This window comes from Falco peregrinus, chromosome 8, assembly GCF_023634155.1.
Source record: "Falco peregrinus isolate bFalPer1 chromosome 8, bFalPer1.pri, whole genome shotgun sequence".
NCBI lineage: Eukaryota > Metazoa > Chordata > Aves > Falconiformes > Falconidae > Falco > Falco peregrinus.
In genome coordinates this window covers 21103050-21117134 of record NC_073728.1, presented here as the reverse complement: position 1 = coordinate 21117134, position 14085 = coordinate 21103050, and the positions used below count along the sequence as shown (strand labels likewise).

The 14085-nt window shown below is 40.9% G+C and overlaps 1 protein-coding gene across 8 annotated transcripts in view; it reads left to right on the top strand.

The window, feature by feature from the left end:
- The first annotated feature begins 1337 nt into the window (after positions 1 to 1337).
- The window catches only part of METAP1D (methionyl aminopeptidase type 1D, mitochondrial), a 56520-nt gene continuing 43772 nt past the window's right edge, over positions 1338 to 14085 (top strand). For 2 of the 8 annotated variants that reach the window (XM_055812056.1, XM_055812053.1), the window contains exons 1-2: positions 8463 to 8580; positions 12116 to 12170. In XM_055812056.1, coding sequence (XP_055668031.1) covers positions 12128 to 12170 — 43 coding nt within the window. In that variant the 5' untranslated portion in view covers positions 8463 to 8580; positions 12116 to 12127. Of the gene's footprint in view, positions 1596 to 1719; positions 1827 to 8261; positions 8581 to 12115; positions 12171 to 14085 lie in introns of those variants that run through there. The other 6 variants (XM_055812055.1, XM_055812059.1, XM_055812058.1 and 3 more) reach the window with 6 other exon arrangements.

The following is a 14085-nucleotide window of genomic DNA, read 5'->3' as shown; positions in this document are numbered from 1 at the left end:
TTCTTGAGCCATATTCCTTTTCAAACCCCCAAATTGTTTGTGATTTCAGGAAAATAGCTCACAAGCTGGGGAAACAGCCAAGACTTTGTAAGGACCCCAAAAGCACTTCTACTAGTCTAAGAACCATACAGATCTGTGGGCAGCAAGTGCCTTCATATAGGTCCTTCATTCTATTCTGTTATCCATTACTTCTCAGATGTGAGGTTATTTCTTAAATATCCTGCTTCTCTTCCCTCAGAGCACTACACCATGCTATCTTTTCTGGTAGTTCAGACTTCAGAACTGATTTGTCTTGGCCCGTATCCAAGAAGACTTAATCTGAATAAGGATTCTTGAAATTCACTAACCATGCTTTGTGGTCCTAAATGGGATTCGGGTCCAGCTTTCAAAACTGGAGTTTGTAGATTCACTGTTCTCTACTACCTTCCAATATGATGTGGAGGAAAGTGTAATGTTTTCCAAATGTTTAAAACCTATGGATAATTTTTTTATTCTCTTATTAAATCTGGTTAGGATATCTTGTCTATATGATATGTCATTCATCTACTGTACTATCTAAATCTTGCTCATTAACAACAGCAATTTTAGAAGACCTCTCCTGATTCTAGTAATAAACCTGAAGGTAAATTGCAGGATTTGGGGGGCTGGGTAGGCTTTTTTGTTTGCTTGGTTTTGATTTCTTATTGAATGTGTTCAGGTGTTTGTGATAAGCCAGAAGAGGGAAAGCTGAACTGAAGAACTGTGTTAAAAAAACCTGTGTTTTCTGTATAACGATCCAGGATGTTTCTTGTGCTTCTGGGGAAGTCTATGCTAACATTGCCTGAGCTTTTGCATTACTGAGGCTGAAACCAGCCACAAAGAAGCTTAAGCCTTTTAAGAAACTGTAGGACCAAAGAGAAAAAACACTAATGGGCTGTTTGCCCACTTAGAGAGACTGAACATTGTTTCCCTCTTTGTAAGTTGTTTTTATTGTGGGCAGGGGATAAAAAGGCAGAAGAATCTGGCACATCTGTTCCTTTCATCATTCTGGTACCTGAATGTGAGAAGGGAAAGGAGGTTTGTCTGCTATCAGCCCCAGGTTATCTGGATGTCCAAAAAGGACTGAGAAATGCCATGAAACGTAGGCTTTATGCTAGAGGTAGTGGAGTTGCTGTATTCAATTGATGGTGCAAGACAGATGTGAAAGAAACTACTAAGCCAAAAGGAGAAAATTGCTTTGCTTAGACAAATAGCGAAACTTCTCATGCATAGCGGTAAGAGCAGATTAATCTCTTCATAACCTATCAGAAGATGTTGCGGTTTTTTTCATTTTTATTTTGACAGTGTTGGAAGAGGTGAGCTAGTGCTTCCAGTTCCCTTAGTGGTGAAGGTGCAGTCTTTGGCTGAGCATTCCAGTATGGCCTGGGAACATTCTTAACTGTTGGAATGTGCATGTGGACAGCAAAACTTATGACCTGGTTTACAGGAACTATTTTGTTACTAATTTTTGGCACCAAAGATAGGAATAAACAGCCTCTTGGAGATCTAGAAACTGAATCCTTCCATCCTGCAGCTGATTACAGCTTCTGCAGCATTGCTGCCAGGGAAGACACCATGTGAGTACTCCCTAATCCATTACAGTTAATTAAGACAGTTATCTGAAACAACCTTCATCAGCAAATTCAGCTAGTGCTGCTGACTTTGTCTAAGAAATGTCTGGATTGTCCTTTTCCTTGGCAGAGAGAAAGAGGCAATAATCTCTTGCACAACAGCTAGAAAACAATGATCATCCTGCTGATGCTACTGCTTGGGGAGTATGTACCAGTTCAGTTCGGTAGGCTTCTGGGGTGAGTCTGTTTGAACTAACATTTCAGAGACTAAGCATTGATGGTAAAGTTGACTAAACACTCAGCTTTCAGTGGATGCTGCTGGACAAACTCCTAGCTTTCTGACTTGCCAGTCTGGATGTTTTGTTCCACGGTTTTCAACAGGATAACAAATTTCACCTACAAGTGAGCTGCAGGATCCTTGGCTCTGGAGTACATACAGCAGCAGCTCCAGCTGTGCAGTGAGTCAGATTTATGAGATAAAGTTGAATACTGTTAGTAAGTTTTGTGTAACTCCCGTTTATGTTTCTGTATTAATTAAGGTAGGGACCTCCTACTATATTTAAACAATTACTTACCAGTGTAGTATAGAAAATAGCATAGCTACCTCTAGTGTTGTCAGATTTGCATGCTGAGGGGAGGACCTGTGAACTAATTGCAGCCATCTATGTAGAATTGCAATTAGATACTGGAGGGATCCAATTTTGTGGATTGGTGAGCTGACAAATGAACACAGGCTTAGTAGCAACTTTTCAACTCTAGTTGTTAGTGTAGGAATTGGGTAGCTGAAGCTGAATGCTGTGAGAGCCCTCTCCTATTCTGGGCACAATATGACGCGTAATCCTGGACAAAAATTATTTTTGTCCAAACATACTTCGTTATCCTGGCTTTATCTTAAGCCACTATTGTTCTTTTTTTGAGTTATTGCATACTAACAGGAATGTAGAGCAAACACTAATAATAGGTTTATGTGATTTAATTTGCTGTATGACTTCATTCTGCATTTTGATTAAATCCAGGTTCTTTAGTCACTTCACTCAAACATAAAGTGAAACTTTGCATGACATACTGGTACAGCATTTAAAATAGTTTTGTGCATTTGAATATTCTTTTCATAATGTATGTAAGATCTGTAAGTGTATTTAAAGTTTTCATTGTAGATGCAGTTGGTTTGCCCTTCCATCACTTACAAATCCAATCACAGCAACAGTGAATCTACTTCAAGAAAATTCAGTGGAGTATATAAAATTGTGAATTTAGTTCAACTGGTAGAGGCATATTTTCTTTCCATACAAACCTATTGTCAGTGGTGCTAATGCAAAAATTTGTCCTAAGAGGTAAATCAAACTGAAAAATATTTATGTTTAGAAGCCTGGGTCAAGCTGTTCCCTTTCATGTATTTTGAAACATAAAAGTTATCTAGCTCAACAACTAATAACCTGAAGAAATACAACAAAATATCTGTAGTTTCAGAATTGAGAAAGTGAGCTACCTGAAGCTACAGGATTTGAAGGACACTAGCTGCTGTAGTAGGGGGAATAAAGGTCTGTGTAGCTGAAGCAGTATCTTGGGCAGTAAATGTCCATGCCTTCTATGAACAAACACACAAAGCTGCTATGTGGCAGTTTAGGCAATTCAGGACTGACCTTTTGTCTCTCTCTGCAATGTCAGCAGGAGGGTAAGCAGCCCATAATGTCTATACGAAGGATTTACGTCTGCTTATATAGATGGTTTTTTCAATTCCTTTTTGTCTCTCACTGAGACTTTGTTGCTCTTTATGCTTTTCCTTTATCATATTGTATGACTGTCAGACACTAGAAGGCTTGAAAATCTTACGTTGCATATTTTGCTGTTTTACCTTTTCTCCCAGTGTCAGTTCTGACCTGATTTCATCAGTATCAAACTGTTAGAGCTAGAAATACCTGTTATATTCGTAAGCCTATCACCTAAAAGCTTGGACTCTCAGCTTTCAAACTGAAAAATATTATTCTCTAATGCTACTGCTTTGTGAAACATTGCTTGCTAGAATAATTTGGACTTGAAGTTGACAGAAAGACAGCATGGTAAAATATTAAAATCTATATCTCATAAGCAAGTATCTGTTGCAGACATTTCAGTTTTCTCCAAAAAAGTCATGGGGAACATTTTTCCCCCATGCTCTCAGTTATTTCCAGCCATTTTACAATGCTAGCTCTTTCTCCAATGATCAGAAAGATTCCAATTGAGCCCTGAGTTTTATCTATCTATGATAATGTTTCATTTACAAAAGGCTACTACCACATCCGTGACAGTGTTTGGAATTGTGAGGTTAAAAATGTAGTGCAACCAGTAAAAAAGGAAAGCTATTACACAAAGCAGTAAAATAGATGCAAGCTTTGCTCAGGCAGAGCATGCTATCTGCCATCATAGTGGCTTATAACTGTGGAGCGAAAATTGTAGGAATGAGCTTGCCTCCCTATCACTCAAGTCTTTTTTACAATGTAAAAAGAAAATAATACAAATACCAATTGCTGTTCAAACCTACTCATTCAAATACATGCTTACTAGGTTCTTTGTTCCTTACGCTAAAGCCTTCAGTAACAGGCATTGCAAGAAACGAGACTACAGACTCTGTATCTGAGATTCCTTTTAGACCTATAACAGTACAAGCTAGTGTAAAAATGATCATTAATCTTAACAATGTCCAGATTTCCATGTTCAAAATATTTTTAATTCTCCAGAATAGGAAAACAAAGAGAAAAGAGGGGGAAATGTCCTCGTTCTGCTCTTCAAAGCTCATTTCAGATACAAGGCTCCCACCCAAATTGAAGGAATCTCAGGTAGTGACATGATGAAGACAAAGCCTTGGGAAGAGCATTTCAGAATTCCCTCTTAGCCGTTGCAAAAATTCTATATAGCAGGAGCAGTACTGTGCGCTGTTTTTTTCCCCTAAGAGTAGCACTATCTTCTTTCTTTAGTAAATAAAGGACACGTAATGCTGTAAACATGCCTCATATAGGAGGTATGTGCTTCATTTACAGTTGTTGCACAGTTTGAGCTGAAGAGGTAAAACTTAAAAAAGAAATCTAGATCAATAGGAAGAGTTTGACATCCCCTTTTTTGTTTCTAAATGGTATGGCAGTAAGGGAAGTGTTCCATGTTCAACAGCTGCTATTTTTAGACACTTGTCTGTTTTCCAGTTAAGCCTTCCTCAGAGCTGTATGGGGTGTCTGTGTTTTTTAAACTTTCATAGTTTCACGGAAAAGATAAAATCTTGGCCTAGAATGAATTTAATATGATAGGGACCATGAAGATGTCGTTTTGCTTTCCCTAGAGCTGTGACGTAGCAGTTTGGTGTGCTTCTGTCTGATTCTGTATGTTTTGTATCACTGATGTAGGAGGCTTACGGTTTTTTGCAAGTTCAGGACTCCAGACTGTCTCACTATGGATCAAAAGACACTGTTCGGTGCTGAAAAAAGGACACCCATCTGTGATTAGCGCAGGACCCAAACAGTACCAGCCTCATCAGCAAATGTGGAACTAAATCATCTTTTAAGACAATCTTAGGTAGGAAAGTCTAAGAAGTTTAAGCCTAACCCCAGTATCCCCCTGCTATACTTGAACTGGAAGGATATTTCTATATTGCTTTATATAAGATTTCATGTATACATAAAGCTTAACTGTTCTTTTACAGACTGCTACAGAGTGCTTTCAAACTTGCATTTAAAAACCTACCTTTATGTCTTCCTTAGTAGATCTTTTGCTTATTTTAATATCAGCCTGCCCAATCTTGGGAGGAAATAAAGTTGGTATTTTACATTTAGAACATGCTGACTGACAGCACAGAGCCAATCTAAATGAGATGGGATGTGACAGACTCTTCTGGAAGAACATAACCCACCAGATGTGTTCAAAAGAGCCTGAGCTGAAAAGTGATTTCTCCAAAGCTGCCTCTCAACCTTGAAGCTCAGGACAGCTTGAGACATCAGTGTCCATCTTAAACATTTCAGAGGATATGCCAAATGTAAACAAAAGACAATTACATACATGAGGGAAAAGTGATGTATTTTCTTTGGTGAAAGAACTTGAACACAGCAGAGTATGATTTTTCAGGTTTGCTGTGTTAGGATATGGTGTATCTCTCCTTTTCTGAGATATTCATCCCCAGTTTACTGGTATAAAGCTCCTAACAAACCTGTATCTGTTATTTACATTTCTTAGTGAGAGGAAACCTGCATCTAAGCATTAATTAGAGACTACTGAATGATGACTGTTGTTTAGGCTTAAGATTTATCCAGAGACTGAAAATTACACAGTTCTCTTGGAATCCAATAGGTCGTAATTTGATCAATCCCCTCTTGGTTTCTGATATGCAGAAAGAGTTGGTCCAGTCTAACCGCTAGCACATACCTACAAGTATCTGTGAAATAACCTGACACTTAAAGACAAGGTAATTACAAAGGCAACAGCAACATAACTAGTACTGTCTCCAGTTCCTGCATTTTATTATGCCATCAGCCAGTATGGCATTTTGGCCTTATGGCTGTAGGCAAAAGCCAAGTATTCACTACATTTTCTCTAACAGCAGCCTCATTCCACTGAGTAGGAAATACTTACTCACATAAGAAAGGTGGGACTAGTCTACCTTGGAGCACTTGGTTTCTTTCCTTTAGTGACAGTTCAGGAAAAGATGGTGAATTACTCATCATGCATGCATGGCTACCTCCATGTTAAGTGTGCTGTTCTCTTTAGGCACACAGAAGCATGCCCACTCCAGCATACTTGTTGTTACTTACGCCAAGCAGCATAATGTGTGATTGTTTTACACTGTACATCGTTGTCATAAAACCAGCGGTTGGGTGTCCACATTCCTAAAGCCTTGCCAAGATAGAAAATAAGATTGAGTGATGCCTGATGAGATTCAAAACTCCTGACAGACCATACTATGTTGTAGAGTTAGGACAAGATTTCTGCCTTGCAAATGAAATGTGTGCATACCTTTCACCGGTGAGCAGCGGGTAATGATGCTTACGAGGTCTAACTGGGCAGCTTAGCAATGCTGTTTCTTCATTTACTTCTAGCTTTATTTTCCTTCTGTTAAAACCCTCTCGTTCTCCCCTCACTGAATAACAATGAAACATGTCAGCTGGTGCAGAAGGTGGCTATAAAGTGGATTGTTTTATTTTTTGGAGGCAGTGCAAGGTATTGTATTGATCTTTAAACTACTATGTGGTCTGGATATAAGCTGTATGGTAGGCTGCCTGTCGTGCTGTGGCAGCTGACTACATAATGCACTTTTGCTAGCAATGTCTGTATAGGACCACTGAAAGGATTGCGGCACATTTTTTTGGTCAGAGAACACTTGGAATTTGTTCCTTAAAGGCAGAAATACTTACAGTGTAACCTTTACGTTCATATATTTTCCAGGCTTTTTCCAGAGTACAGGGGGTAAATAACATCAACATTCCCATCTGCCTCGGGCTTTGTGTCTCTCTATTCGTGTTAATTAAATTACAAAATTTGTACATGTTAAGTTAAAAACTACTAGCAGCAGCTGCACCAGAGATAAATAAATCTGGAGAGCAACACAGCCTCAGTTCTCACTCAAGAATTTGCTTATCCCACAGGTTACCACTGTATGTGTACATGTGCATGTGTGTAAGGATACAAAGATCATTACCTCTGTGTGAGAATATGAGAAAGGATACTTACATTACTTCTACATTTTGGGGTTTTCCCTCTGCTTTTGCAACCACTACCCCAATGCTTCTATTCATTCATTCGTTTGGTGATTTGATTCCTTTGGGTTTAGTATTTGCCTGCTAAGTGTCAGATTTCTGTCCTGTAATGTTTCTCACACAACTATTAGCCATAAAAACTTAATTTCAAAAAGTGTTTAATTGTTCATACAGGCAAGCTAAATGCAGGCCAGGAAACAAACCAGTGGAAAATAAAAATGATGAATGGACTTTAGAAGTATAGTTTGATTTTTACTTGACTGAAAATGAAACCTACCACACCAACACTGCATTGAGATGGTCTTTGGGTATTTCTTTAAGGTATGTGATACCAGTCCCAAAAAGAAGGTTGAAAGGATGCTGCTCTGCTGAAAAGTTTGTGCTTTTAGATCTTTTCTAAACACACAATGGTTGGCTATGCAGATGAAATGATGAGTTGAGCTAGAAAAATACTTGAGTTTAGGGTTCAAGCTTTAGCCTTCAGATTCTGCATAGGCCTTTACAACAAATAAGAATTTAGTTCATAAATAGTAGTTCATGTTTTTATTCACAAAAGTACAAAAAAAATAATTAAAAAAAAAAAAGGTTGGGGGGTGTGTGTGTGTAAATCATGAGGTAGCTCCAATATGGTTGCGACTGTTGCGAGCCTGAGCCGCACTCTGGGAAGCGCAGTGGCGCTGCCATGCCTCTGGCTGGTGCGGAGCAGTGTCCCAGCCGGCCGGGTGTGTCACAAAGCGGAGCGGGACCGGACTGCACAGCAGGGCACCTCAGCACTACGGCAGGGGAACCGCCTGAAGGCCGCCCCGCGTCCCACCGTAGGGCAGGACGCGAGCGCTGTCACCTGCCGGCGCCGCCGGGCGAGCCCCACGGCACAGCGCGCCCTGCCCCACGGCCCCCCGCCGCGGGAGGGCTGGAGGGCGGGAAGGCGGGAAGGGGGCGCTCCCGCCCCATCGCCACAGCCCAGGGGCAGCCGGGCCCGAGCCCGCCGGGGGACGAGCTGCGCCCCGCCAGGACCGCGGGGGCAGCGGGCGAGGTCTGCACGGCGGCGGCAGCACTCGGACGACGCCCCCGCTGAGGGAAGGAGCGGGCGGCGCTCACCTGCCGGGACCCGCCTCCCTCTCAGGCGGCCCCGGCCGCCCCGCTGCCCCCAGCAGCCGCCCGGCGCCAGGCGGCCAGGGCTGCCCCCCGCTCCCGGCCCGGCGCACGCCACGTGACCCCGCCTCACACGGGCAAGATGGCGGCGCCCAGAGCTGCCGTCAACGTGCTGCGGCGCGGAGGTGAGTGCGCGCCGCCGCCGCCGCGGGGAGGGGCGGGGGGGGAGGGGGAGGCGCGGGCCCGGCGCGGCGCTTTGCCCTCCGGCCGCCCTTCCCGCCCGGCGCCGCTGCTGCCTGTGGGGCCGGGCCGGGGCAGGGCCGGGCAGCCCCGCGACGGGCGAGTGACCTGCTCGAGTTTTGCTGCGACAGTTTCTGCTGTTACCGTGCAGAGTGTGACAGGAGCAGTGGCCCGGCATACGCGTGCGCGGCGTTTTCTAGCAGCCCGCGCAGCTGCGGAGTGGTGCCGGTGCCGGGGGGGCAGTGTGCGGGAGGCTGCCGGGCCGGCACCCCCCGTGCTCCCAGGGCCGCCCGAGGGCCCCTTTCCTACCCCGTAACCTTCGCTCCTGTGTGTCTTACTGACTTACTGATGCGTAAGAGCAGTTGTACGAGATGTTGCACTTTGCTGGAAGTTTTGCACAAAACAAACTTTCTGACGCGGTGTTATTTACCTCCCGTTCCTTCCCCGGTGCTTTGCAGTCTCCTGTTGGGTACCACTGTGAGCCCGCTGGGCTGTAGCGTTCTGTGTTTCTTTTTAGCTCCCGTTGTGAAAATCAAATGTGTGAACGGAAGGAAATACCTCACAATGATCTTGATGAAAGACTTGTACCATAATATTTTTTCTAAGGCTGTTGAATACTTCATGTAGTAATAGGGGATGGAGTGATCCCAGATTAGTTTTAATGTAAACATCAAACTGAACACCGCTGTCAGCTGAAGCCTGGTATTGCAGTGCTTTACAGCTGGTGTAACAAAGTTTCAATCCCATTTCTTATGTTACTGATTCTGATCTTACGCTGTACTTTTCATTCTGTCCCAATAGTCTTGAAAAACATTGGAAAATGTAAAGGCCTCTTCTTCATAGTTAATCCTGAATTTTGCAGGGCAGAAGTGCCATATAACTTTTTTTTTTTTTTTCAGTGGTGAAGGTTCATATCTATAAGGAAATTTCAGTTTGACCAGACTCTTAGAATCTGAGCATCAGCTGAACTCTGGGAAGAGATGCAACATTTGGCTTTCAGAGTCTCCTATTTGTTTTATTTCTAACAGCTGTCAAAACCTTCACTCTTTCACATGTGTGGAAGTGTGTGGAAGGGAATCAAATTTCTTGATATATGGTACCATACAAAAAATGATCTTTTGGGTTTGAATCTCAAATGAATTTAAATTTAGCATGCAGCTTCATACAGCTGTTCATTATTTGCTTCAGCAGTTCTGCGTCTGCAGCCTTTTTGTTCTGGATATTGTTTGGTCGGGTGTCCATGCCCTGCCACCAGCTCCAGCCCCAGCCACACCTAGAAACCCAACGGCTGTCATCCAGTTAAAAGAACCAAGCCATTTAAATTTGTTAAGCCTTCATACCTTCCCTTTAGGCATCAAACCTTGTTCAGCTTCCCCTAGTGGATATACTTTTCTAGAAATTGAAAAAGCAAAACTGTCATAGTTCAGACAGGACTGATTAAACTAAACCAAATTTTCCCTGAATTGAACAGTTGGGTATAATTTAATTTGCAAATACTGAAAGACAGAAGTAATTTAAATTAGATTTTGTTCACCTAAGGGAATCTGTTCTACCTAAATTGAGCAAAAATTACTTTTTTGTAGCCTCTTTTGTGATATTTTTTTCATATTTCTGATGTCATGTTTTTATAAATCATGAAAGGAAAGTTTTCTTTGTTGTGGAACTGTTTCTAGTTAAGTGCATTTGAACAGCAAAGATCTGGGAAGTTTTTATACTGGTTAAATACTACCTCCGCTTATCAGAAGGACTTAGGCTAGCCTAAAAAAATGTTTATTGTATTTGAAAAAGAAAATAAGTTGAATGAAAAATAGTAGGAAGTTAAAAAGACAGTTTGTACCTTTTCAGCAGGCATATTGGGAATTTGTTTGAATAGTCTCTGCCTTGCTAGTGGCAGAATTGCAACACTGTCAACCTAAGGAGAAGGTACACAACTTTGTAAGAGTGTGAGTGGCTTGCACAAACCTTTGTGAAATTTTGTGTGCTCAAACACGGCATTTCAGAGAAGCCTTGAAGTGTCTTGAACTGCATTTTAGCTGCCACCAGTCTTCAAATACTTGAAGAGTATTTGAAAATAATTTTACAGGTATTGCATAGAAGTGTGAATTGTGTTTACCGTTTTGTAAAAGAAAACCAAGGAACATCCCAAACATGGGCACTTCAACTCGGTGTGTCATGTCACGGTTGGTACCTGGGAATAGTACGGATTATATGGTGATTCATTGGCTTGTAAATGGTCTAATTACATATTATGACATTTTCAGTTATTGCAATAATTGCATCTGTGATACTTCATTGGTAATAAGATAAAGGAGAAGACATCAAAGAACTGCATGTCTACAAATTCAGCTCAGATGGTTTAAGGCATAGTAGTGTCCTATTGATTTATTCATTTTAGGCAAGTAAATTACTGTAGAGTAGAAGCCCCTGCTTTCTTGTAATGAAGTTTCAAGGCTTTGAGCCACACAAAAATAATTGGTGAGAAGACATCCCTTGTAAAATGAGTTACTGATACAACTGATTTCTGATCTTGCTTCCCTATCTCTAACAATGAATAAGTATTCTATAATAATCTATGTGATGTATTATTGGCCAGACTTTTAAAGTTAAGTCACTGTAGACTGACAGCGTATGATACATCTCTTAGATACGTAGTCTGTTCTCAGGCTTTCTGCTTGTACACTGGCTAGTTAAGCCCCTTGTGGAACTGGGAATTCGTATGCAGGCTTCTAAACAGGTACCGATAAACCTGGAAACTGCTTTCAGATAGAAGGTGTAGCTGTCTCCAAGACCACAGTGTGTGAGATGTTGTGAGATACTTTTCTTCTGCAAAGCCCTTTAGAAATTACTGGTTTCAGATTTTTTTCTGAACAGTACTCTTTTCCCCTCAGTAGTAAAATGAAGAGGAGATCCATAAATGTGTTTTTAAACCTTCCTCTAAAAAAGCAGGAATTCTATTTTTTTGCAGTACAGCTTCAAAGCCTCAAACAAGTTTGCCTAGAAGTGCTGAGTCTCATTAGAAACCAGTCTTTTTGTCTTTTTTGTCTTTTTTTCTTTTTTTTTTTATTTGCTGTTACAGAGCATTCTTATTTGGGCTGTATAAATCACAAGTTTGGTTCACAGGTCTTCTCAGTAATGCGTGGTTGAGTATTGTCTGTACTTCATAGTTAGTCCAGGCAAGATTGAGTATTTCAGGGGAATAATAAACTCTTCTCCAGCAGGGTATTTATATGAAAATCATCAAACTATTCAGAAGCATTACAGAAGTTAGAAATATTAGTTCAAACCCTGCAGAGAAGTGGACTAATTGAAGAAGGTATAACAAATGAGTGAAGCAATATGAAGTGATTTGGTTTACATTGTTCAGTTACAGTGCATATATATATATATAAAAATTTACATAGTGTTTTTCTTTGTGGTCAGACATGGCTTTGCCATTTAAGATGGTAAAACTGATAGTCAACTTTTAAATTATCATTATAGGTTGAACTCTGCATGTTAGTGTACAGAAGTGTGCTGTGGAGTCTCCAGCTGGGAGGTGGGTAAATAAAGTGCCTGCTGTAAATATCTTCAAATCTCCATTTCCATGGCTTTTTGATTTCCAAAAACGTGGTCAAGATCAAATCAGTTACTTTACTGAGTCATATCTATCCAAAACCATTGCCTATTCCACCACCTGCAAGGGGAGAGGACTGTCTCCACTCCCTGGCAATCTTTTTTTCAGCCTTTTCTGATACCTTGTTGCTGTCACTAACTTACTTCTGTAGGCAGGAACCTGGAATTGCTGGCATGTCACCACCTCACCCACACAGCCTGCCACAGAGAATCTAGCGTCCTTCTGAATAGTTAGCAGAATCGGTAACACAACTGAGTTGAGGCATCTTTCCCACAGTGTGCTTAGTTTCCTTTCATTTTATATTCCTTTTACTAGTATGCTATCCAGAATTGATCAAACACCTGTGCCCAGCTTTGTTTCATGAATGCGGCTGAGGGTGCCTACTGGTCCTCATGGAAGCAGGGGACACCCCTGTGAAAATTAAGGTACTGGACTGTATTTTAGGGACATGTAATTTCCATTACCTTAACCTTAATTTGTAGTCAGTCTTTATCCTTATCAATATTTAGCCAGTTTGGGCATTCTGTCCAAATGGGAACCTGGGGTTTTTCACTCCTGCATTGGAACTGGAGTTGACATAAAACATTCAAGCCAGCTTAAGAAATTGAGTGAATTTGGGTCAGGAGATGGAACATTAATGACTGTTTAATACAAGACTTCTTTCTCTTGAGTTATCCATAAAAACTTCAGTGAGTTTTTTACTAAGCAGTATTTCTGATACACATGGTCCGTATCTTGTGTTTTGTTAGTCTGCAGCCTTTGATAATGCTCATAGCCTCATGAAATGCAGAGTTTTCAGTATTTTTAAGAGGAAGTGAAAGAAGGGCTCAAAACAAGGTAGTTTTCTTTTTTGCTGAGATCAAAGCATGCATGCCAGATTCTTGAACTGCTATATGCTACTGAATCAATCTGTTTCCATCTTTCTGATGTGTTTTGGAATAAGAGTTACATTTATTTGTTAAAAGTTGTTGTAGCTTGTCCTTTGATAAGTGTATTTAACCATAAACCTCAACATAGATAAGATTATTCACTTGTTAAGAATGAGCCATAAAAATCTTCTTGCACTATTAATATTCATATGTTAAAAGTATCTCTTCATCCGTGTCTTCGTCACCATTAAAAAGAAACTTAGAAATGTACAACTCAAAAAATTAATCCTTATTTATGGTAACATTCAAAAGCTGACATTTTAAAAAAAAATTAACCATAGCATATACAGATAACAGTTTTGGGGAGACTTGACTAAAGATTTCCTGATATTACAGACTGATTGTCCTGTAATTCTGAGGTTTTTTGGCAAATGAGAGAAAGTGATTGAAAATTTTTGCAAGAGGGTTTTTGAGATCAGATGATGCTTGGCTGCACTGTGCAATATATGAGCTGGGCAATTAGCTGGAAGAACAATATTAATTCACATTTTCCATTAATTTGTAGACAGACTCATGTCTCCAGAATTTAACATTAGCCTTATCAGCTGCAAATGATGCATGGTGGAAGTTCAAACCATTTGATTTTAGTACACTTTTAACGTTTTTCAAATGATCCTAAGGTAGTTTCATCCCTGTCTTGAAAAGAATCAGGCAGATGAGGAATTATTCCCATTTCAACAGTGCAGCAATGAGTAACTCTGGGGGAGACATGCACTTTTATGGTTTGAGGCACAAGAGGAAAAATATTCCCCTTTCAATAAAGTGTTTAATTGTTCTCCTCTTTCAGTTGAGAGGTAATGTATTGTTGGCAGCACACAGCGCCTTTGTTCTGACAAGATCTATCACTGCTGGCTGTGGGTGGATTTGTAGGGTGTGCTTTCACCGTGAGCTTAGGTTTCTTAATCAGC